This window comes from Equus caballus, chromosome 11, assembly GCF_041296265.1.
Source record: "Equus caballus isolate H_3958 breed thoroughbred chromosome 11, TB-T2T, whole genome shotgun sequence".
Lineage (NCBI taxonomy): Eukaryota > Metazoa > Chordata > Mammalia > Perissodactyla > Equidae > Equus > Equus caballus.
In genome coordinates this window covers 12,231,158-12,257,463 of record NC_091694.1, presented here as the reverse complement: position 1 = coordinate 12,257,463, position 26,306 = coordinate 12,231,158, and the positions used below count along the sequence as shown (strand labels likewise).

At 43.5% G+C, this 26,306-nt stretch overlaps 1 protein-coding gene across 5 annotated transcripts in view; it reads right to left on the bottom strand.

The window, feature by feature from the left end:
- Positions 1 to 22,314, bottom strand: part of WIPI1 (WD repeat domain, phosphoinositide interacting 1) — a 32,561-nt gene extending 10,247 nt beyond the window's left edge. For 3 of the 5 annotated variants that reach the window (XR_011423156.1, XR_011423155.1, XM_023652160.2), the window contains exons 1-7: positions 22,115 to 22,304; positions 18,210 to 18,292; positions 16,439 to 16,608; positions 12,283 to 12,379; positions 2,149 to 2,246; positions 1,373 to 1,465; positions 597 to 667 (exon numbers count right to left, since the gene is read on the bottom strand). Coding sequence is in view for 3 of the 5 variants with exons in the window: in XM_023652160.2 (XP_023507928.1) it covers positions 597 to 667; positions 1,373 to 1,465; positions 2,149 to 2,246; positions 12,283 to 12,379; positions 16,439 to 16,608; positions 18,210 to 18,292; positions 22,115 to 22,194 (692 nt within the window). In the remaining 2 variants the exon portion in view is untranslated. Of the gene's footprint in view, positions 1 to 596; positions 668 to 1,372; positions 1,466 to 2,148; positions 2,247 to 12,282; positions 12,380 to 16,438; positions 16,609 to 18,209; positions 18,293 to 22,114 lie in introns of all 5 variants that reach the window. The other 2 variants (XM_005597243.4, XM_001499325.5) reach the window with 2 other exon arrangements.
- Between the last annotated feature and the right edge of the window lie 3,992 nt (positions 22,315 to 26,306).

The window sequence follows — 26,306 nt, the reverse complement described above, 5'->3', positions numbered from 1 at the left end:
AGCAACATACGGACGAGTGAGGCAGGAAAATGAGGGTAACTTCCTTATAGTCCAAAAATCAGCTTTGCAAGAAAACTACACGTATCCTGAAGAGTCTAGTATTCTAAAATCCCTTTAACATTGTGTCATTCATATTTAGGAATTAACATTGGAAGGACCCACAGAGGGTCACGGTCTCGGGTGAGAAGAAACACAGCGTTGCTGCTTCCTGTCAGTGGGGAAGTTTTCTAGCTGCAAACCCTACAGCCGATAGGATCTCAGACCATGACACTTTTTTATTTCCATGGAAGGGGATCAGAAATTACTTTTGGACTGTGACTCCCTCACTCGCTCATTTCTCCTTTGCCGGCTGCCCGTGCACACATCAAAAAAAGACTCTCATGGCTGCACGCTGTGTTAAAATGGTGTCTACCTTCTCAGGTGTACTATGCACTACGTGGGGGCCTCCAAGGCAATTACCTGAGAAAGGACAGTTATACCTCCTCCGGGGGAGTGGAGGGCACAGAGCCACCCTCGGCCTCTCCCTAGATGGCGGCCAGCTGTCCAGTGCAGGACTTCTGTGGGTACTTTAAAATGGGTTTACAGTGAACACAGACCTTTTCATTCCTCTCCGAAACTCATAGAGCTTTTGCCCATCAGGTACAGAGAACACCCGGATGACAGTGCCCTGGAAAAGAAAGCAGGTGGACATTTCATACCATGAATGGCTTCGCACAGGACATGTCCCTTTAGAGAGGAGCTTGGTTCAGAATATCTGTCTCTGAAGAGGAAACACCAAGTGTTAAGCATAGAGACCTTCTTGTTTGTATATGCGCCATAGAAGTAATTCTTGGAATGTGTTTTAAACACTCTCTGCTCCCTTTCCCATCCCACCCTAGCCTGAGGCTCTGTGAGTGCTCCTCAGACTGCTCCGGCTTCCTAGAATATTCAGTCTCTGCCTGCCAAAGGACACCTGTTTTTCACGGCATTTGAAACTCAACTTTATCATCTCCCTCAATTATTCTAGTCAGAAGGGATCAATCTCTTCTGCTAAACAGCAAAGCATTTTGTTTAGCCCATGTTCACGAAATGCAGCATCTACCTGTTCCTACGAGGATCTGCATGCACATTTCTAATAGGACTTTAAGTTTTTGGGCAAAGTATCTTGTATCTTGCACAACACAGGCCTTTGACGTGAAGAATTAATAAATGCATCACTGTATCACAACAGGTAGGGCCAAATTCTCCCCCTGAAATGAATTCTGAGTGGGCCCAGAGACCAGTCAGTCCTTGTGTCACCAGTCTCCTTCCATCAGGTCTTTGGCACTGCGGGAGCCATCCAGCAAACCCCGACAGGAGGAGAGCCCACGAGGATGCCCCGGAGCCCACTCACCTTTTCAGATGCGCTCGCTAGTTTGGAGCCTGAGGCGTTGAAGGTGATGGCAGCCAGTGTCCCCTCGTGGGCAGCAATAGTGCAGACGGTTTTCTGTTGGTAAAAAGGGGAAACGGGTACTGATGCTGGGGAAGAGGGAAGATGGATTTCACCTCCTTCTCCTTCCTCTTTTCTTACAAGACACTCTCCCTCATTTGCCAGCTTCCCTGTCTCTCTCTTTCCACTAGACCATTTACATAGAAGCTGTACATTGTTTTCTGGTATTTCTAGATTCTGCTTCAAGGGCCACTCTGTTTCTATCCCTTCTCCTGCCCTCGGGAAGACGGACAACCAACAGTTTGCCCAATGCAGAGTGAAGTCATTGTGGCTCTTCACGCACGCATCTTTGGGCACTTCCTGCAGCAATGTGCTCCGCTCTGTGAAGCCTCGGAGAGCAGAGGACAAGAAATGTGAAACAGCTGCACACTGTCACATGCCGTGACATGGCACAGCATGACACATTCAGTCCAACATCAGGCCACCAGCTGGCAAGTTTCCATGATGCTGCAGATGTCTGCCCTGGCCTGGCATGCTGCCTCATGGTTATGTTGACTGATGGCAATGATGGCAAATATCATTACCGTCTCCTCCACACAACTGCTGTGGCCAGAATAAACTCCCCACTGTTGCTTCCGCCTCCGCACCTCACCCCACTGCGGCAGCGCCTGCTCATTGCCTGCCACTGACCACACAGCCAAGCAGGTGAGCTGGGTTGGTGAGGGTCACTGTCAACTTACCAGGGAGTGTCCATCATAAAGCACAATCTCGCCTGTAGTCAGGCTTCCAGGGTAGGCCACGTAAGAATTGGAATGGTTGATGGAGAGGGCACACAGACCTGGCAAAGAATAAAGAGCAGATGAAAAGCCAGTGTCCGTGGGAGAGAGCGTGCTTGGAAAGGGCATCTGAAAACAGTACAGCCACAGTGCCACCTACTGGTGAGGGGAGGAACGGCTTTGCAGACATTGACTTTCAGTTGATTGTTCTAATCAAAGACTCCTATAAAGTAAATTCACAGGGGAAAACTTCATGATTTGACACTGCCCACGTTCTCTCCACAGCTAAGCAATGAGAATTTAGAATACTGAAAATGTTCTTCTTCACACTTTACCCAGAGCTCTGAAACAACATCTGCTTCTCTTCCGATTCCATTACCTTTAAGGGCTATAAGAGGATCGACTCCTAACTGAAAAAAATCTTCCTACTGTGAAAGGGCAGTGTGTGTTTGCCCTTCTGCAGGTGATTAAATACACTTGGCCAGTCATTTCAAGTTGGAGAAGAGGAGGTGGGGGGTGGGGGTGAGGACCTATTGAGAAATCGCTCAATTCTGAGCCAATGTCCTGCCTTGATAAGGGCAACGGGCGCCTCCAGAGGTGGAAGTTCATTTCAAGGCTTCACCTGCAGTTAACATGGTGTGTCTGCCACTGACACAAAGGAAAGAAAGAGGACATTTTGGATTTAAGATGTTTCGACAATATTCTGGAAGAGTAAATAGCCAATCAAACCATTGAACTAACATAAGCTATTTTTATTTCCAAGGGGAAAATCCCATTAGCATTTATGTAAATGATTTTCACAACAATGGTTTAGATTAATAGAAATGTTCAGGATAGAAGTGAATTCAAGGAATTACCAGAACCAAAAGCATTATCAGAACAGGAACTACATGTTTAGGTCAGAGACACATGTTTTTAAATAAAAAGGTGACTGACATCTTCATTACAAGTTAGTATGTTAAATGGGTTTCTTATAAAAGTATAAGAAAAACTTTAGATCAGGCAAAAATGTACTCTACCTAATCTGCTGGGAGGAAGAGCTGAGAAAAAAAATCAAATGTTGAGAATTGGAACCAAGGTCCTAACTGCTGCTCTGGCTGTGCTCTGATTACTCGCCACACAGAGCTATGGGGGAAAGGGACAGAGCCCGGCGCCCTTACCTGCAGGATCTGGCACCCTGCAACCTCTTGCCTGTACAAGGTCACCCTGGGCTCCAGCCTTAGAAGAGACCACTCATATCTTCCCAGTTTTGCTCTGGGAACCCAATTCCCCATCTCATTTGAGTTCTTTGCAATCCAAATGTGATTTCAAGAATGGCTAGGCAAGACAATTTTCTTACCTATTCTTCTCAAACTATTCCAAAAAATTGAGGAAGATGAAAATACTCCTAATACATTCTATGTGGCCGACATCACCCTGATCCAAAAGCCAGACAAGGACAACACAAAGAAGGAAAATTACAGGCCAGTATCTCTGATGAACACAGATGCAAAAATCCTCAACAAAATATTGGCAAACCGAACACAGCAATACATTAAAAAGATCATACACCATGATCAAGTGGGACTCATAACAGGGACACAGGGATGGTTCAACATTTGCAAATCAATCAATGTGATACACCACATTAACAAAAGGAGGAAGAAAAATCACATGACCATCTCCATACATGCAGAGAAAGCATTTGAGAAGATCCAACACCCATTCATGATAAAAACTCTCAATAAAATGGGTATAGAAGGAAAATGTCTCAACATAATAAAGACCATATATGACAAAACCACAGCCAACATCACACTCAATGGGGAAAAACTGAAAGCCATCCCTCTGAGAACAGGAACAAGACAAGGGTGCCACTCTCACCACTCTTATTCAACATAGTACTAGAGGTTTTGGCCAGAGCAATTAGGCAGGAAAAAGAAACAAAAGGAATCCAAATAGGCAGTGAAGGTGTGAAACTCTCACTATTTGCAGATGACATGATTTCATATATAGAAAACCCTGAAGAATCCATCAGAAAACTGTTAGAAATAATCAACAACTATAGCAAAGTTGCAGGATACAAAGTCAACTTAGAAAAATCACTGGCATTTCTATACTCTAATAACGAACTAACAGAACAAGAACTCAAGAATACAACCCCATTTACAATCACAACAAAAAGAATAAAATATCTAGGAATAAATTTAACCAAGGAGATGAAAGACCTATACAAGGAAGACTATTAGACATTGTTGAAAGAAATCGAGAATGACATAAAGAAATGGAAAGACATTCCATGTACATGGATTGGAAGAATAAACATAGCTAAAATGTTCACTCTACCTAAAGCAATCTACAGACTCGGCGTAATCTCAATCAGAATCCCAATGACATTCTTCACAGAAATAGAAGAAAGAATCTTAAAATTCATATGGGGCAACAAAAGACCCTAAATAGCTAAAGCAATCCTGAGAAACAAGAACAAAGCGGGTGGCATCGCAATCCCTGACTTCAAAACACATTAGAAAGCTATAGTAATCAAAACAGCATGGTACTGGTACAAAAACAGGCACACAAATCAATGGAATAGAACTGAAAGCCCAGAAATAAAACCACACATCTTTGACAAAGAAGCCAAGAACGTACAATGGAGAAAGGAAAGCCTCTTCAATAAATGGTGCTGGGAAAACTGGCGAGCCACACACAAAAGAATGAAAGTAGACCATACACAAAAACAGACTCAAAATGGATCAAAGACTTGAAGGTAAGACCTGAAACCATAAAACTTCTGGAAGAAAATATAGTCAATACACTCTTTCACATAAGCTTTAAAATGATCTCTACAAATACAATGTCCACTCAGACAAGGGATACAAAAGAAAAAATAAACAAGTTGGACTTCATCAGATTAAAGAGCTTCTGGAAGACAAAGGAAACCAAGATCAAAATGAAAAACAACCTACTAACTAGGAGAAAATATTTGCAAATCATATATCCAATCAGGGGTTAATCTCCATAATATATAAAGAACTAACACAACTGAACTACAAAAAAATAACCCAATCAAAAAGTGGGCAGAGGATATGAACAGACATTTTTCCAAAGAAGATGTACAGATGGCCAATAGGCACATGAAAAGATGCTCAACATCACTAATCATTAGGGAGATGCAAATCAAAACTACACTTAGATATCATCTTATGCTCATTAGAATGGCTATAATCACCAAGACAAAAAATAATAAATGTTGGAGAGGATGTGGAGAAAAGAGAACCCTCATCCACTGCTGGTGTGAATACAAACTGGTGCAGCCACTTTGGAAAACGGTATGGAGATTTCTCAAAAAATTAAAAATAGAAATACATATGACCCAACTATCCCACTACTGGGTATTTATCCAAAGAACTTGAAATCAACAATACAGAGACTTATGTGCCCCCATGTTCATTGCAGCATTACTCATAATAGGCAAGATGTGGAAGCAACCCTAGTGCCCAGCGACTGATGATTGGATACAGAAGATGTGGTGTATATATACAATGGAATACTACTTAGCCATAATCATTCCATTAGCAGCCACATGGATTGACCTGGAGGGCATCATGCTAAGCGAAATAAGCCAGACAGAGAAAGACAAACACCATACGATTTCACTCATATGTGGAAGATAAACAAACTTACAGACAAAGAGAACAATTTAGTGGTTACCAGGGGGAAGGGGGAGGAGGGTGGGCACAAGGGGTGCAGGGGCACATTTATATGGTGTCTGACAAATATTAATGTACAACTGGAATTTCACAACGTTATAAATTATTTAGACCACAATAAAGAATTTTTTTTTTAAAAAGCTAAATATTGAAAAGTACAAAAAAAAAAAAAAGCAGCTAGGCAGGCAGAAGGCATCTGGCCTTGAGAAATGGGGGAGGGAAGACAATCAGGAGATTGCACGGTGGGTTCCCACAGGAGTGGTTAGCAGAAAGGATGTTAAGATAGAATGTGGCAGCTGGGGAAGGACGCACCAAACCAAAGAGTTAAGATCTTACAAATGCAGCGGGTAACTGCTGAAGGCTTCTGAGTACATATGATTAAAAAGAGCAGAGTTAATCAAAACCACAAAGAGATACCACTTCACACCCACCAGGATGTCCATAATCACAAAGACAGATAACCGGAACCCTCATACACTGCTGCTGGGCACGTCACATGGGGCGGTGCTTTGGAAAACAGCCTAGCAGTTCCCCAAATGTTAAATATAGACTTCTCTATAACCCAAAAATTCCACCCCCAGGTATATGCCCAAGAGAAATGAAAACACATAACCACATAAAACCTTGTATACAAATATTCAAAGCAACATGATTCATAATGGTCAAAAAGTAGAAATAACCAAAATGTCCATCAAGTGATGAATGGATAGATAAAATGCGATACCTCCTTACAACGGAATATTATTAGACAATAAAAAGAAATGAGTACTGATACACACTACAACATGCATGAATCTTTAAAATATTATCTAAGTGAAAGAAACCTGTCACAAAAGATCACGTATTATAGAATTTTACTTATACGAAATGTCCAGAATAAATAAATCTATAGAGACAGGAGGCAGGTAAGGGTTGCCTAGGGCTGGAGGCAGAGGGGGTGATGGTTAAGAGGTATGGGGTTTCTTTCTAGGGTGATGAAAATGTTCTAAAATTGATTGTGGTGATGATGACACAACTCTTTGAATATACTAGAAGCTACTGAATCGTGCACATTAAATGGGTGAATCACAGGGCATGTGAATTGCATCTCAATAAAACTGTTAGGAAAAAAAGGCAGTGTTTTAAGAATACTTATCTGGCAGAGACAGGCTGATGATATGGGCTCAAGACCCAGGTCTGCCATCTACTATTCTCTGGCTGAGTTATTCGTGGCCTTTTCAGGCCCATTTCCTACCCGTGAAATGAGGGGGCTACGGTGATCTGGGTTTCTTTCCAGCTTCAACATTCCAAGCCGCCCGTCTTCATGTGCCTCTTCTATCTGAGAGTATCGGGCCCATCTTTGGGGCAGGGAAAGCTGGGACTCTGAGCAGGAGGCTTGGACAATTCTTTCCCATTGCCCTCCAGGGTTTTTTTTTCAATTGAGGTCTAATTGACATATAACATTATATTATTTTCAGATGCACAACATAATGATTGGATATTTGCATATATTGCGAAATGACTACCAAAATGTCTAGTTAACATCCGTCATCATACATAGTTACAAAATTTTTTTCTTGTGACAAGATCTTTTAAGATCTACTCTCTTAGCAACTTTCAAATATGCAATACAGTATTATTGCCTATAGTCACCACGCTGTACGTTACATCCCCAAGATGACTTTATTTCATTGCTGGGAGTTTGTACCTTTTGACCCCCTTTACCCATTTTGCCCACCCCCAACTCCCTGCCTCTGGCAACCATCAATCTCTTCTCTGTAGTTCTTTCTTTCTTTCCTTCTTTTTAACAATTTCACATATAAGTGAGATCATACAGTATTTGTCTTTCTGTGTTTGACTTATTTCACTTAGCATAATGCCCTTAAGGTCCATCCATGTTGTTGCAATGGCAAGATCTTTCCTTTTTTATGGCTAAGTAATACTCCATTGTATATTTATACCACATTTTCTTTATCCACTCATCCATTGATGGACACTTAGGTTGTTTCCAGATCTTGGCTATTGTGAATAATGCTGCGATGAACATGGGGACATGGACATCTTTTTGAGCTAGTGTTTTTGTTCTCTTCAGATAAATACCCAGAAGTGGAACTACTGGATCATATGGTAGTTCTATTTTTAATTTTTTGAGGAACCCCCATATAGTTTTCCATAGTGGCTGCACCAATTTACATTCCCACCAACAGCGGGAAGTGTTCGTCCCTTTTCTCCACATCCTCACCAAAACTTGTTATTTCTTGTCTTTTTGATAACAGCCATTCTAATAGGTGTGAGGTGACCATCAGAGTTTTTTGTTAATATGTAAATATCACAGAAAGGAGGAAAGACTTCAACTTCTTCAGCTAACATGGCACTTTCTGTAATACCTAATGGAGAATGACACGACACGAGATTCTAATAAGAAAGGGACAAAGGATAACGGCTCGGACAGAATACTCCGACATATAGCCGCTAATTTGACAGTTTTGCCTCTGGCCTTGCACCTCTGCCAACCCATCTGAATTCAACCAAGGGATCCTGCACACAGACTTAATGCAAGTCCCCAGAAATGCTTAACATGAGTTCCGTCGATTTCTAACGGTCTAATTCTCAGACAAATCCACCTAGCTATAAGAATGCTTCTTCACTTCTTGTGAAGCCCCCCAGGAAAGTGTGAAGAGTTTGCTTCAGGCTTAGATATAACCATTCTACTAGCTTTCTGTTTCTGTCCTAGGTGTCACACAAAGCCTTTTCTTTGATATTATTTTATAATATAAAAGTGATAATGTAAAAAATTTGCAGAGCCCAGAAAGCGTAAAGAAAGAGAATAAAAATCACCCATCACTGTAAAACCCAGAGGCTTTTCACTATCCTCAATATTTGAGCATATTTTATTCCAATCTTTTTTCTATGTGGGAGTCAGGTATTGATACGGTTTTTGGACTTGTTTTACAACTGACACACATTTTCATAAATCGTTGTCAGCTACCATTTCACTGAAATTGTTTGGCTGTAATTCTTCCACAGCTGGAGAAGAAGTGTGTGCTGTCGATTCAAGAACCAGTGGCATTATCAGCTGGAATTGGAAGGAAGGCCCGTGATTCTAAATCATCCTCCCGTCAACCTTAAAGCAAGTTAAGGGGGATTTATCAATGCAGCTCCCTCTGGGCTGAAGAATGTCTCAGAATGTGCTTTCCAACTTTCAAACCGAGAAATCTTCTTTGTGCTTGCCAATGCTCTACACTACTGAGGATGAGAGCCTTTTACCCCACCTGTATTACCATTTCAGAAAGCCCTCGCTGAGGAATACATCTGACTTTGCTCTAGTACACACATTGCTGTGTGGTATAGCCTGCTCCCTCCATATTCCGTAAAAGGCTGCAGGATCTACGGCATGCCCAAGTTCCGCGGTTGGCAGAATTTTTAGGGAGATTTCCACCCTCAACTGCTCAGTGCACAGACTGCTGTGCTAGCAGGAAATTAACTTCAAGCCCCGTCTGGCCAAACCCTTTAAAGGAAACAGCCTGCAATCTTTGACCCAACACGAATGGGCAAGACACAAATACAGACAACAGGAAGGAAATTTACAGCCGTGTTAGCTACTGAGCACAAAGCGATGGTAGAACTCTGTTTATATCATTTATTTGTGGTTCGCTAGGTCAAAATACATTCAGAATTTGTGTGCTCAAGCCAATTACACAAGTGATTCTATCTCCCTGTGTACCCATTAAGAGATTTATAATACCAAGAACCAGAGTTTCTGTCTTATCTTTTTTGTTCAGAAAATATATTACAGAATGAGAACAAATAAAGGAGACTCCCGATCTCTGAGGATTTGATGGTCATGGTTTTGACAGCTCAGAGGCCACTGAAGCTCTTGAGTGAGGAACTGGTCATGTCACTGCAGCGTGACTTTGACCGGTGGGTGTGAAGCTGCCTTTGGGCTGGAGCTGGGCTGGTGGGTGAACCTAGCAGATGCCCGCGTGTGCAGCGCAGACGTGCTGTGCTCTCGCTCACTCCATGCCCTCAGTTCATCCTCCCATAATAGCTTGGTGGGGTAAAAACGATCATCTCCATTTCACTGAAGAAGAAAGTTGAGATGATAATTATAAATTTCAGGATGTGAAAAGGTCTTGGGCTGACTCTCCAAAGATCGCCAAAGGTGCAATAAGACACATTCTGGTCTTTAACCCACTTGTGGCCTTTCAGGAGGAAAAGCTAAATCTGGCCCTGAATCCATTTATAATGTTTATCTGAGACAGAGAAAACACCTCCCATTGTTTTTAATTTTTCTTGAGAAAATTATTCCCTTTACAAACAATACACATTCTCTCTAACATAAAGTACAAACAGCCCCATGCTTTCAAAGTCTTTTCTCCCTGTTTAAACTGCTAACTGTGAGGCAAACGTGAGTTTTCTGAGCTAAGGAAAAAAGCTATACTTGCTAAAAATTAAGAGCAGATGGGGAGAGGGGCCGGCCCGGTGGCGCAGTGGTTAAGTGCACATGTTCTGCTTCAGCAGCCTGGGGTTCACCAGTTTGGATTCCGGGTGTGGACATAGCACCACTTGGCAAGCCATGCTGTGGCAGGCATCCACATATAAAGTAGAGGAAGATGGGCACGGATGTTAACTCAGGGCCAGTCTTCCTCAGCAAAAAGAGGAGGATTGGCAGCAGATGTTAGCTCAGGGCTAATCTTCCTCAAAAAACAAAAAAGAGTAGATGGGGAGAAACTTCACTTTTCACAGGAGGAAGAGGCCTAGTCCTCAAGTCCCCCAGCCTGAGCAGGCTGGGTGTGTGACGCTGGGAGTGAGCACAGCTGACCACTCCGCTGACACACAGTCCCTCTGCTGGAGAGGGCAGTGACTATGCCCAACTCCTGTCTTTTCAAAGAAATGGAGAGCCAAAGGCAGCTTTGAGCTCTCGTCTGCCTGGCACATCCCCTCTCCAAATCCACCTAAGTCCAGCTCAGCCCCACCTCTCCCAGAGCTCTGCTCACATTCTGAAGCTCCTCTCCCGCCCTATCAGAAGGGCACATCTTCCCTCCAACTGTCTGTACCCCACGTCCCACACCGGATCCTAGCCCTACCCAAGGCTGCTTTTGCTCCCAGTACAAGCATTTGTCTCGTACTGTCACAGAGAACACACCAGTTCAAGGAACTAGTGTGGCCAGATTCTGGGTTCCTGGTATGCGTTGCCATATCTGATCCTGACAGTGCCCACTATGGTACCACGCACACAGTAGGTCTTCAATAAATGCTTTTCCAGATTAGTTCAACCTCTCATTCCTAAAACAAAAAACTTACGACTCATAGATCCTTCATTTAGTAAAATATGCTTAAAAGTCCTTATCTCACAGAACTTTATAACGGCCTCAATGGCGTTGTTTTTTAAAAATATTTTGTCATGGCTGAAGTTTTCAAGCACTGAGTCAACAACAAATGGCCATCTACACAACTGAGATGGAAAGGAGGAAATGAGGCAGAGGAGATGTTTACTGCACGGCAGGCCATGGGCTGGTCACTCTCACAAACACTCCCTGGTTTAACTCTCAGCTGATCCTTGAGACGGGTATTATTCTCTTATTTTACAGATAAGGACACTGAGACACAAAGAGTCCAGGTGACTTGGGTTGGGCTGCACAGATCTTGAAATTGAGTGAAAGTCAAAGAATTAGGAAATGGCAGTAAACTATAGCAGTCATTTAATGACACTAAATTGGAATACGATTTACAAATATTAACCTGACTCATTAGATACACAAATTGTTCTGGTTTGACGACACCCCACCTACCACACAACGAGGGACTTTTCTCGTTTACTTCTAGAGCCAGAATTCATAAAACATCATCATCTGCTACTTCAGTCTAACAAATCCAAACTATTCCCATTCTTAAATGGGAAACTTATTAAACAGGGTTACATCCCGAGAATTTAGTCAAGTTCAATATCCTAGCGTATCATCCAAGTAGAGAGATTTCTTTGTAATGTAAACAAACACACTCCTTACGGTTGGGATTGTCTTTCTCCTAATCACGTGGACACACCAAGTCAAAACCTGCTTCTAATTATTACACCTACTCTGTACTAAACAACCACCAAAAATAATTAGGGGTATACACCTTCTAATATCAGATGCATGAAATCTCCTACACGCCTACCTTAAACGCCTTGACACATTTGCTGAGAATAAGTCCCAGATGAAAGGGGTTTCTCACAGGCTGCAATGACGGCCACACAGCTCTCCTGTAGGATACACAGCCTAATATAATTGGAATCTGCCGCCGTTAAGAAAAAGCCTCGAGGTAACCACCACTAAGACTTGTAAAAGATAAATACCGCTTCAGGTTTCAATGTAGGTAGAAATGCAGCTTATGAAAGGGGTGCCTGGATATGAGATTTGGGGGTATCAATCCTGTTTTGGGAGCTCACCTGTTGGGTTTGCAGGAACATCCAGGATCGTCTTCAGCAGCTTCATGTCTTTAATGTTGTGAATGTAAATGGACTCCTCCAGGCACACCAGCAGCCTCTGTAATCACACAGACTCGTCAACCTACCGGACTGAGTCCTTGCAAAGGGACCGACCAAATTGAAATCACTTGCCTTTCATGAGAGTCTTAATTTGATTCTAAACCTAAAGGAGGAAGAATCTGAGGGTCCATTTGAAGATTATGGTTAGGCACGTGTGCATGCACTCACGCGCACACATATACATCATTACCCACCTGAACAGAAGCACAGAATACAAGATCTTAAGAAATTTCATTTAGAAATTGAGGTTTCTATTTTTTTTGTACTGTCCCCTCTCCTTAGAACAGGGACCTGAACACTTCCTGATCAGACCCCCTTTGCCATTTCAGACACTTTCCGGTAAGCTTTTTGGTCCCTTACTCCCGTCTGACAGGCTCCCTTCAACATTCATAACAAAGTCTCCCTCGGGTACAGATGTGGGCTTCTTTGCTCTCTCTGTATCACCCAACCTTATGTTTTACTCCTCTCCAAATAATTACCAGCTTTAACTTCATTCCACTCAAACTCTCCTCCAGACGCACTTTTGCCCACTTTCGGCAGCCCTGGTAAAGAGACTTCAAGAAGCCTCCAGCCCTGGCAGGAACACCCCATTCCAGGGCCTGCCGTCCCCTGCAGCTCCGCTGTGCTCAGCTCCTCTTCCCCACCCCCTCCCTTCTCTTCCTCTTCAAATGAAGTGTCAGCTTTACAGCCTCTTCCCAATGGCCATGTGCTCTCCCAAGTGGAAACAGGACACCGGGTTAACGCGCTGCATGCATAAAGGAAGGGAATGCGTAGCTCAGTACAAGTGCAGATGCTGGTTACCAGAGAGGAGCTGCTGGGAAGGAATTTTCGGTCTGGTAGCTCCTTCCTTCCTCTGGGCAGCCGCCTACTGCCTACATGTCTGACTCGGCTCCCTCCAGGCTGGTGGCTCCCAGACTTTGATGAGCACCCAAGCACCTAAGGCCAAGGCCTGGACCTCCCTGGAGATTCTGGTTTGGGAGATACCGGTTCAGGAGGTTGGACAACAAGTGCCCCAGGTGATTGTGACGCTTTTGAGCCAGACGTTTTTATCCCAAGGAACAATACTTGGAAAGGGAGGTACCTAAAAATACTGTGAAAAAGCAGCAGGCTCTCCTCCTGGGAAAAGCCTGCCCTACTGTTTTCCCAGGAAGATGCCCCACAGCTCAGAGAAACGGAGACTGTCACTTTAACCAAGCAGAAAAATAAAATTGAAACACCTTTCTCAATTTTAATTAAGGCTTTGTGGCCACAGGTCTGAGGCTGCTCTGAGGAGCAACAAACTCTAACAGGGTCTCAAAAGTGATGACAAATATTAGTATTTCTCCATGAAATATGTATTCTCTGACTTGCCTGGTCCCTTTGCCCCTTGCCAGCACTTACTATGAATTAGACTATATTACTCTACGCTTGTTTATGTTCTTGGGTTTCTGATAACCTCTTGTGACCCCTCCCAGCCCCACACCCAACCCCCAGAATAGCAGGTCCTCAACATATGTCTCTGGCAGGACCAGCATCTATATCTAGCTTGTCTGACCTCGTCTGCATCTTTTCCCACCAGCTCTAACCGCACCATCTGCTCTGTGGCCCATTCAGCCAAATTTCAGGTTGGCCCGTGCTGGCTGCAGACAAGAATTAAATGGGAGGAAAACAGACAAAACATTCAGAGGGAAAGAGGAGGTTCTTGGTCTTAAGTTCAAGGGAGAGCATGCCTCTGAGGATGAGCATGACCCTGGGAACTGCCTCCTTGAACAACCAGTCTCCATCTTAGCAGAATCATGGGCTGGCCTTCAACTCAGCTCTTTCTGTCACTCTGGTTCTCATCGACTTTTCTAGGTATTATAAGTAATAACTCTTTTTATCAGTTCTAAAAAATATTTACAGTGTCTGTCCTCGAGCACCACAGATTCCGATTTAGCTTCAGAGGCTAGTTGTAGATGCCACATCTGCTCTGAGGGGCCCTTGTCATCCAGATGGAGGTTGAGAACAGACGGGCGAAGACTGCAAAAGTTTACATATCGAAATACATTGGGTTTACTGTCTTTATTCCATAAAATACATTTCCTCAATTAAGTACAAGGGGAATACCATCAACTAATAATGAAAAATATCACCATGAATAAGTGTTCTTCCTTTCTATATATTTAGAGGAAAACAGCGGTTTTTCTTTCCACATAACTTCCTGCACGAACCTTTAGTTTTTTCCTGTTCTTTAAAAAGGAACAGGAGCTGCCTGAAGGCCTGGTGAAGCAGAGACACCACAGAACAGGCTGGCCTGCCTTGGCCCTCTTTTCATCTCCTCCATGGCTGGGTGGAAGAGCCCGGAGTACCACAGGACCCCTACTGGCAGGGAGGGGCTGCAGCAGTTGCCTAAACCAAAAGTTGTTAAGGCCCAAGCCGGAAGGTTTTAAGAAGAGCGAACCCAAAACATTTTCCAGACCTGTTCTGAATGATCTTAGAATAAGAAATGCCAAAGAAAGAGAGACCTGTTCCATCTGGGTTCCAAATAGCTTGGCCATTCATTGCTGAGGAGTTCTAGGCGCATGAATGTTCTTAGAAGATAGAGGAGAAGAACCTGAAAGTTAATGAGTGTTACACTGAGGTGAGGGTGGCATCTGAAGGTTAACAGACTCAGACACTTGAATAATCCTTCCTTGTCCCATTTGCTAATGAAAATATTAGAGAGTAAGAGAGAAATTATATAATTAAATACCATAGATAACTACTTGAGGGTTGTGATCTTTACAGAACATTCACCCAAACAATCTTAAAAAGTCAATCGGGTGCCAAAAAGGGATATTTAATTTTCACATCCTGGTGACTAACTATATGCAAAGATAAAAAGTTCTGCAATGGAATTTAATGTGCCACCAAGACTTCACAGAGAGCACCTGAGCCAGCAATTGAGCTTAAAAGCCTTCAAGTCAAAAACTCTCAAACTCCCTTTCCTTTCCTTGCCAAGAACCTGGGTTAATTTTCTTCTTTACTCCTCGCTTAAAAATCCCCATCTTCTATTTCTCAGGCTATTTCCTGTCACCCTCTCTGTGGAGACTTCCACAGCGGACAGTCAACCAAAACAGTGGATCAACTCAAAGAGGGAAGAATCTCTTCCTGCTCACAAACTTAAGAAAGCACTTTGTCTCATTTGTTAAAAAAATTAATTAGCACTGAATAATTCAGGCACAAAGAAAGAAGAAAACATTGTCCTCATGAATGCAATGACCTCTACCATCCTGGGAATATTTAATTGAATAGATAGAGCTGTGTGTCATATAAAGGATCTATCTGTTTGTTACAGGCAGTCAGGAAACATATTTACTGAGTGTTTTCCTACCAGGGACTGTCTTATCTACCAGGTCTTACAGGACTGAACAGAACAGACAAGAGTCCCCGTCCTCACAGAATATTTAAGGGCAACTCTGCTAATACCCCAAATACTTATTTAACAAGAAATTATATTTTTAAAGAGAATATACTGCATCGTTGAGATAAGAATAATTCTTCCTTCACCAAGGAAAACACTACAAGAAAAAATCTTCAAGGGTTAGCTGGGAGAAAGAAAAGGGAAAGCACGCAACTGAGTACCGGCAAGAGAAGGGACAATTTTACTGACTGGCTTCAGAACTTACCCAGGAGGCCACACTTTATCTGCAGAAGTTTCATTCTGAGAGGCATTACTGCCAGTCTGCAATGGATGCCACCGTCTGGGGCCCAAACCGGAGAGGCATCCCTCTGGTTTAAGGAGCCCCTGAAATAGCTCAGAGGGACAGTTCCAGAGCCAGAGTTCTGCCCAGCCTGCACCAGGGGAGAGGGCTTCCCTAGCCATTGACCGACATTCAAGAAAGAGCACGAGGCAGAAGGACCAGGGAGGATAAGCCACTGAAACTATAAAGAGAGTAGACTCTCTTTACGATAGCCCCATAATACTAGACCTGAGCGCTAAAATCCCCTTTGGAATTTGATGCTTGTTGTAGAGACACTCGTCTTTCGAGATATTCATCTTTTTCTTTGTTTCCAATGAGGAGAGGCCTTGCAACCTGGAGGGATTTCCCCTGCTTACCTGCCGGTTCAGCCTTATGGACAAGATGTTGCTGGAGTAGCTGTAATTACAGATCTCTGTGCCTTTCTTGAAGTGATAGACGTTCATCTGACGCGGCTTTGTATGACTCACCACCACCACCAGGCTGCTGGAGAAAAGGCGCTCCACGATGTAGACATCTGGGATTTCGTCTGGGAGGGAAAGCAGCCGAGGTTACGTGGATCTCAGGCTCCTCCACACTGAGCGCAGCTTACGCCAGTTAGTCAACGTTCTCTTGGTCTTGCTGACTGTGCGCCCTCCACCAACATGAGTTTGCCATGATTTTTTTTCCTCTACAGTGAAGCTTTAACCGTTTCCCAAGGTAGCAATTCCAAAGCCCTTTAAAATATCTCAAGTAAAGAAAATGCTAGTGACTAGAACACAAAGTCAGATTTCCAGAGCTTTCCTGGATGCTGTCTGTGTGGTGGAATCACCCCTCCAAGGCCCTAGGGTGCCACTGTTTGCTCTGTAAAACGTACTCGGAAGGTTTGGACAACCTCAATCTACCCTTTCTCTGTGAGAGGTTTCTTTTTGTAAAAAAATTTTTTAATTTAATTTAACTTTTTCCCCTAAAGCACCCAGGGCATGGTAGTATATCCCAGTTGTAAGTCCTTCTGGTTCTTCTACATGAGCCACTGCCACAGCATGGCAACTAATAGACAGGTGGTAGGGTTCCACGACCTGGAAGCAAAACTGGGCCATCTGGGTGGGGAGAGTGCTGAACTTTAACCACCAACCCATCAGGGCTGGCCTCTCTGGGAGGTTTCAAAGGAGTGACTGTTGGGAGCCTCTGCTTTCAGAATCCTTCTTGTCCCTGGGAGATACAGGTACTGCCATGGGGGGTGGCAGTGACATAGTTAAATCTGTCCCCCCCTCCCCTTTTTGCTGTGCTCCTTGACCCTCTCTGGAATCCCTTTCCTGTTGAAAACAACCTGGACATCCGTGTTACGACCAGGGAAGTACTCTGGAACTCAGGAAGACGGTATATTAGCAAGGCTCCTGAGCACTCACAGGTGGAGGCCTCATGTCCTTCTGAGAACATTCTTTCCATATATGTGCCTTTTTTGTGCTTGGGAAAGTCCCATAGGGAACAACATAGGACAGATACAGAACAAAATATTCACGAAAATGATCTAATAAAAAAATCTTACAAATAAATTAGGAACCCAATATATTATTTACCAAAACACTTTCTTTCCAGGAAATCCAAAAATTGTGTATTCATCACTATATGATGGCATAAATTATTACCGTGAGAAAATAAGAGGCACATTCCTAAACTAAATTTTTAAAAATATTCACTAGAAGTACTTTAACACCTTTGGTACAGACTATGCAAATGGAATGGTGTTGCTTTATTAAAACAAAGGAAATACTTCCATGACTGAATGAATGTTACCAATATTCTACAGTGCCAATATAATGCCGTAAGTGACCTTTTTGGCTTGACAATTATAAAAATTGATGACTGTGAAAGAAGCATATGAAAAAGTATCAACAATAGGGTTTCAAACAAAGGATTTCTTAATACAAAAAGAAAATGTTACCAAGCTATTGCCAAATCTTATTAAGTGCTTTGCTGTGGTTTTTTTAAAGCAAGCGGAGGCAAGGATTTGTATTCAAATCTAAAAAATACTGACTCCTCAAATTTGACGGTTAAGGGAGGGACACGCAGAAAGTTCTGGAGCACCACAGATTAAAGTCCAGAGGAAGGATTTGGTGTCCCTGAGATCTCACACACACACACACTTACTGCTGCCATGGACTTGGTCCAGTTGCTCCACGGAACTCAAAGAAAACAGCTTATAACCGGCTTTGGTTCCAATTGCTAGGGATCTGTGGAAGATAACGACAACATGGCAATGACAACAGGTACTATCTTCTAACCACAAAGCTGCCTGAAGACAGACACCCTCTTTCCATCTGGCCTCAGAGGGGACAAACACACACCCTCAGGAGCTTTGATGCTTGATAACTTTCTAACTGGCGAGGCATGTCTTGTCAGGTGGGCAGGTACTGTAAAAGGAAAAGGTCAAAGACGCGAAATGGCTAAGAGACCTGAAACTGTATGGGCTCTATCATCAAAGGAAATGTCAAACCTACCAGAGCCCATGCGTTCTCAAACGGACAGAAATAGGAAAAATAGAAAGTTTAACCATATTCATTATAGCGCCACCCCAAACATAGTTAGGGGTCTTTTGGTTGTTTGAGAGGTAGTTTACCCAGAGGTAAATTACTTTTTATTTTCTTGATGACTTTTTTTGGCTTAGAAAATACACAATCATAGAGGTAAAATTTAATACATGTTTCCTTTCATCACTTCCATGAAAATATCCTGGCTACTTCATATCAGTAGCTCTCATCCCTAGAGGAACATTAGACTCACTTGGAAAGTTTTCAAAAAATACTCATGACCGTCTACCCCTGCTCACCCAACCCTGAGCTTTTTATTTAATTGGATTTTTTTTTCAAGTTCAAGTATTCTAGTGTGCAGCCAGAGTTGAGAACTCTGCTTTATTCTCTGTTCCACAAAGCTAGCATCACAACCAACAAATAAGACCAAACGAAACACTTATCTGAGACAACGTGGGCTAAAAAAAAATCTTGTTTTCTTAACTTTTCACTTTTCAACCAATAGATGAAGACAGAGTGTGAACCCAGGTTTCCCTGGCCTCAGGATGAAATGAGCGAGTCAATTTTGTTCAGCGGCTTGGCATCCCCGTCCGGCTCTCTCCTTCTTTGCCCCCCACACCTAAGTGATGAACAACTCTTACACAGAGCACACTCAGAAGAAGAAGTCTGACCCTGAGCATTTCCATCCTGGGAAAATGGATGTCGGAGATAATGGACTTTGAAATGGACCCCGTGGGCCTAAAAATTAGTCCAACTTCCTCATTTAAAACAAATATATGAAAAGCTGAGATTTGTTCTTCACAGGAAAGCATATGCTAAAATAAGCAGCTTACTGCCACAACCTTTGGTCACCAGAGCTCTGGTTTCACTAGCCTAAAAAAGAGAGGGTCACATGATTTCCCTGGGATCTTTTTTTCCTACCCAAACGTTAGTTCTTCTCTGGGACACAGGGAGAGGCGACTACAGTCAACTTTTCCTCAGCTAGGTAGCTGCTTCTCCAGTCTGCTGAGTGGCTAAGCTGGTGTGGCAGATATTTGCATAAGAGCAGCAGCGCACTTAGAACTGGGTTTGGCATCCCGAACCACAACGTCAGTGATGACAAACTGCACTGGAAAGGCACTGCAGCCTCTTAAAACTTCAAAATATACTCTGTAGGGATGACTATTTTTAAACTTTTCACATAAATATCAATGCATTTAGTTATAAACCGAGGTCTCAAAAGTTTGCAAGGGGAAAAAATACTGTAACTAGAGTCTTATTAAGAAAAAGAGCTAGCAATTTAAGGTAATTTTCAAACATAAGCCTTGCTCCTGGATCAGAAGAATTTTATATATGAGAAAATGGTGGCGTGATCACTATTATGTTTTGAATGATTGATCAATGGCTACCAAAGACTGAATCAAGGGATTCAGACTTAGATCTTATTTTATCCATAAGGCCTTTCTCAAGAAAAAAAAAATTCTCATTACCTCTCGCAGAAATAGCGTTTGGGACAAATACATATCACTAATCAAATGAAAAAATGTACTGAGAGTGTTTAGCACAGTGCCAAGCACGAAGTGTGAGTGAAGGAGCCTGGCGAGGTTTAGCTGTCTTCATTCACCTTCTGCAGAAATCCTGGCTCCCAAACTCAGCCTACACTTATAGAAAAAGACACACTGATATTCCTAAATGGATTCAGTAAGGGGCTTGCCTTATTTTAAAATCCAATGTCATGTCCTCTGTGATGCAAAGCAACTGGCTGTGACAAAAACTTTTATTTATAGGTGAGACAGAGCTGCCCAGCAGAACCTTCATCCAAGAAAACAGAACTGACAGTAGGGACTAAGGAAATTAACTTTCAAAGCACCCTACGGTTTTGAAAATAACATTCTTATCCAATTGCTACAGAAACCTAGGACTTAACTAGAGTGAAAATTAACAGCACTTAAAAAAAATCTAATAAAGCAGAATTTACAACATTTACTATCAGTAAGCAAACCAACTCCCCTCCCCTCCTTAACCTGTGTTCAGTTGGGAAGGAAAACACCCAGGCATTTCAACAGCCAGCCCCTCTTGCAAAATGTTTCTTACAAAACATCAGAATTTTATCTAGACCATCATTTTTGTCAACTTTGGGTCTCAACCCATGAGTGGATCCTAAAAACAATTCAGTGAGTCACAAACAGCTTTAAAGGAAAGGAAAAAGAAAATATCAGAGGGTTTTGCATATAACAAAGGTAAACACCATTTTGTGAATAGCTTTTCAGTGATATTATACGATATGGATACCGGGCAATGTTGCTACACGTATTTCTCATTGTGAGTTGCGGTCAAGGAAAGCTTGAAAGTCACTCATCAAACTAAGCTGTCCAGCTATCCGATTACACAGTTTTCTTTTCTTTTGAACAAAGGCATATTGTTTGGCATAGGGTGTTTTTAAACAGAAACACAAAAGGAATGGAAGCCAGAGTTGCTTATGGTACATGATGGCCTTAATTACACCACTGAATGTTCAATATTAGCATAGCCCAGTCCCTGGCAGCCCAAGTCTGAAGCTGACTTCAAACAAGGAACACAAGAGAAACTGGTACATCAGGAAGTGGGAAACTGGGAAGTGGTCATCCCTGCCTGATGCTCTGGGTGCACATTCCAAACAGATTATTCCATAGGGTTCCCCAGGGCTGGCGTCCCACAATTCCAAAAGAGAGAAGGAAACAGGCGTTTGCGGCTCAGCGACGGAATCTTCCAGATGTCTGAAACACAGTTCAGTAACTGCGAGCTCTCTGGCCAAAGTCCAAATGTGAACATCAAGGTGAAACATTAAAAAGCCACTCAAAAAGCAACAGGGTGGAGCTCATGCTTCTCGAAGAAGGCAGCCTGGGCCCGGCAAAGGGCTTTTGGACTCCAAGAAGGAGACTCTGCCTCGCTGAGTGGGCTATGTGACAACACGCTGAGAGCAATGGAAAGGTTTCTGACATCCAGAGCGGGCAGGCGAGATGCCCAGCGCTGGGGCTGGGACAGGGGCCGGCCCTGGGTAGGCCGCGGGGATAGGCTGCCTCTTTGTCCGAGGCCCTGCCCAAATGCCACGTTGAGATGCTCAAGGACAAATGGGAAAGTTTTTCCTGTACTCCCATCTTCCTGGGCCCCATCTACCTCGTCTTGGGTCAACTGGCAACTTCCCCCTCCCTTCCCATTTCCTTTGTTTTGGTCACTGCCCCTCCTTCCCCAGACCCCCACTTTGGTCACTCGTCCCTTCCCCCTCTTCCTTAGCCTTCTCCAGCCCCACTCCCCTTGCTAACTCCCTCCCTTCACCCTCGGCCGGCCCTCCTGGCTCTCCGCCGGCACTAGGGGTGGGGGCTGGGGAGGGGGAAGGAGCGGGGGGCTCCCAAGACCCGAACCCGTCGGGGTAGCCATCGGCTGTCCCGTCGAGGGCCTCTTGGGGCGTCGGCCCGCGCCTCTTGCTACAACTTGCCGACAGGACAACACCCCTGGTCGCGACATTTTTGTCCCCAACCTCCCGGCTAGGTTGGCGCTGCGGCTTACGTGCAGTCCTGGTTGAAAGAGAAGCAGCTGAGCGCCGCCTTGACCCCGCCCGGGGGGCTATCCGCGGCCTCGGCTTCCATCGGCGGCTCGACCCGGGGAAGCCGCAACTCCGAGCCGGCGACAGCCACCTCAGCAGCCCGCTGGCGCCGGCTCCGCGGGCCGGGTCGCCGGCCCCCCTCCGCCCTAGCCCCGCCCCGTCCCCGCTTAGCTCCGCCCCTCCTCGCTCCGCCCCGCCCCTCCTGCCGGCCCCCTCGGAGCTGAGCAGCCTAGAGGGCGGGGCCCCCACCGCCGGCCGCTATTGGCCATGAACCCCTGCCGGCGGCGCTCCCTTGGCCAATTGGCGACGGCTGTAGGCGGAACCTCCCTGCTGGCGACCCGCCCCCAGCTCCGTGACGCGACTCACCATTGGGCGAAGACGCGTGACGCAGACGCTGCAGGCCACGTGGTGGTGTTTTCATTGCCTCAGCTGCCCGGCGAAGCCAGAGAAGGGAAGCACGAGTGCAGCTTGGCCGGGACCTGCTAGCTCCAATCCTGCATCTGAGTCGCGGCCGCCGCAGAAACGGGACAGGCAGACGCGCTCGTTACCACCCCACCCAAAGCCCCGTCATGTGTGACTTTCTATTCAACCTACAGAGTTTAGTAGGAAGCGTTAGACACCGGAGCCCCACCCTTTTATAGAGTCTTCAAGCTACTTTGAGAAAAGTTTCTAAAACAAGGATGCATAGGCCAGATAGGAAGTTATCTTTACAATTGCCCTGCCTTTGAGAACTCTTAGTACATGCCAAGCACTGTATTAACTGTGTGTATTATCTCATTGAATTCTTATAAAACTTTGTAGGGAAAGTATAATTATGCCCAATTTAAAGAATCGGCAAGCGAAGCTTGGAACTGCTACAATCTGTCTACAATAACACGATAAATAGTAGAATGTGGATTTGTCTCCTTTCAAGACCCGTGCACCCAATGACTCTGCTAGACAGTGTTTGGCAAACCCTGTTTGATCTGTAACTGAAAAAATAAAAGAACATGTGTATAGGATGATGGCTTTATGAAAGGGATGAAGTCTTGAAGACAACACAATTCAAAACTCCCACAGTTTGGGATGAATCCTGACAAGAGTCTCTCTGCCCAAGCTAAATGCATGTTGCCATGGAGACTTACCCACACAGCTGATGAATCAGTAGCTCTGTTAGCTTTGGATTTATATAATTCCTGATGAGTTTTTAATTCATGCTTTTCAAACTTTGAGTTGAAATGATATTTTAATTATTTTATACCACAGCATTTCAAATTGGCGTAATTCAAATTTATCTATTTTGTGACAAGGCTATATATATGTATATAGGAAACTTGGACCTACAATGGATGGGTGATGAGGACTATTTTACTTCAGCTTTTCTGGTTGGATTTTCAGTTTTGGTTTTCTGAAATGCAAATATAACAGTTTCTTCTCTCACTGCTATTATTCATTCTCTAAACTGATGTAAAAATAGTTCAGCTCATAGATGAACAGATGTTGATTATTCTTCACTTGGTTGTGGGGTGTTGTATAAACCATCTCTGGTGAGAAGAGCTACTGTCTGGTTGCTTTAACTGCATCGTTTTTGTAACCTTTCAGATCAAAAGTGCTTCTCCTCCCCACTCCCAGCTCAGCCAAATGCCGCAGTCCTTTCTATTCTGTTTAGAAAGTCAATGGTCTGGCATGCTAGGTGTTAGGTGGTTGGGAGAATTTCATAAAGTGCACAATAAGGTTTTTAAAGTGGAAGTTGTTACAGCCAAGGGTTTGGACTTTGTGGGGTAGAGTTGGCAGCTGGTGTTAGTTTTTGAGTAGGAGTGTTTTAAGATAAAAGCAACGTTTTAAGCAGATAAGCTCGGTCAGGGTGTGCAGAACAGATTAGAAGGAGGGAAAGCCTATACTAATGTGAAATTCAAGGAGTGAAGGGAGGTGAGACACTACATTATTGGATGGCAGCAATGCCAGAGATGTTAGGACAAACCCAAGAGAGATTCTTTTTTATTGAAATGTATTTGACATACAACTTTGTGTAAATTTAAGGTTTACAACATATTTATTTGATACATTTATATATTGTAATATGATTGCCACTGTAGTGATAATTAGCACCTCGATCACGTCACACCAGGAAATATTTTGAGGCAATGCTGTCCAATAGAAATATAATGTGAGCCACAGATATGAACTCCAAATGTAATTTTAAATTTTCTAGAAGCCACGTTAAAAAAGGTAAAAAGAAATGGGCAAATTAATTTTAATAATATATTTAAACCATGTCAAAAATAGCATTTTAATAGGTAATCAATGTAAAATTATTAATCCACTAGTTTCGACTATTATTTTTTTAGCATAAGTATTTAAAACCCAGTGTGTTTTTCTCACTTACAGCCTATCTCAATTTGTACTAGCCACATTTTAAGTGCTCATGTGGCTGGTAGATATCTTCTTGCTCGGTGGAGTTTTGAGAGAATAAACCACAGGGTACGGTGGCCGATGGGGAGGGGGCATGGCGGGGAAGAAGAGGGAAGAGTCAAAGCTGATTCCATGGTTAGGAAAGGGGAAGTCCTTTGCACTGTTTTCAGAAACCAGACATTTGGCCAGGTATTTAGGAAGATGCATTTAGTTTCAGACATGTTAAGGTGGCAGAAGTGAATGCTCATTAGAACTGTTTCAGACCTAGAGATGTAGGCAGGGAGAAAACAGATCACGTTCCCAGCTCTACCCTTCCTGTGAATGATCCCTCTCATATGTTTCTTTCTGGGTTAATGGTCCACCATCCACCACTACCCATGTGGAAATAACATCCCAGGGCTGCCTCCCCTGGTTTTATTTTTCCCAAGACAATACTGAAATCTGTATTTTTATATAAATTTATATTTGTAGAAATCTATTTTTATTTTATATAAACCTCTATTTTTATGTAAAAAGTTAAAATGTTGACAACTAATTCTTACTTTTAAAAAACACGATGTGGGCCAAACTAAATACATCAGCTGGCTGGATGTGGTTTGTGGAGGGCCAGTTTGTGACCTCTCTTAGAGGCATGAGCAGACGCTTTGAGAGGCTCCACCCTGGAAAAAAGAATTCTCAGAAGTCCATTTGTATAAAAAGCCAAGGAAAAGGTTATAAATCAGTTCAGAGGTCTAAATTCATTTCACGTCAAGCTGATCATTCTATGGGAGAGGAAACTCCTGATTTGAATGTTGGGCTTATGGCATCCTAGTCCTTCCATGTTCTTGGAACGGAAATTGCAATGTGAAATAACAGAAGTAAAGGATATCTGGAGCAAGGAGGGAACACAGCACTTTACCACACTGGGAACAAGATTTCAGCTTTCTCTCCTTCCAGTTGAAATTCCTAAGTGTCTATGTTTTCCCAGACAAAATGTCCATTATTTCTAGGGAAACAGTAAATCAACGAAATCTGGAAGAGTAAAGCCGAGCTCTGGGAATCAAGCATCCTTGGTAATACAAAGTGGCAGGCCACAATTCAGCTAACGGGAAGGCTTCCTATTTGTGTAACAATGAGGTTGTAATTTTAAAATGGTGATTAGGGCATGCACAGGGCATTAACAGGGGAAGTTGGAAATGAGACATCCTGTCTGATGCAACCCTCATGTCACCCAATATGGTTGCCCATAACACCCAACTGTCTATAATTAGAGTAACTACTAGGTGAGAAAATACCACTCTTGTCCTCTTCTTTTTATAAAAGCCATTCTATTTTTATAAAATCAAGTCACAGGAAACAATCTCCTTTTTCTTCTCTGATATGTTTCAACACACTCAGAACATGACCTGGGAAAGCGGAGAGTCATAATGGACAAGTGCATGGTAGAACTTTGAGAAAAGAGTAAAGGAGCATGGTTCTGGGGACAATATAGAATAGGTAAGACTTAGGGGTTGGGGAGAAGGAAGGATGATGTGTCACAATGCGCAGGAAGCTCAAGGAGCCAGCTAGATGGTTCTAGAGTAGGAGGGGAGGGGTTGAACTGTAGGGTGATTTCTGGAAAAGGAGATGATTGAGTTGGCAAACAGAAAGTCCCCAGCCAGAGGTATGGCTGGGCAGCAGACACATCTGGGCTTTTTTGTTACTAATCATAGGCACCGTCTGTGTGGAAGAGTGTGGTGGCAGTGCATGAACAGTCCCTATTATGTGTCCCCAGAGAGGAACCAT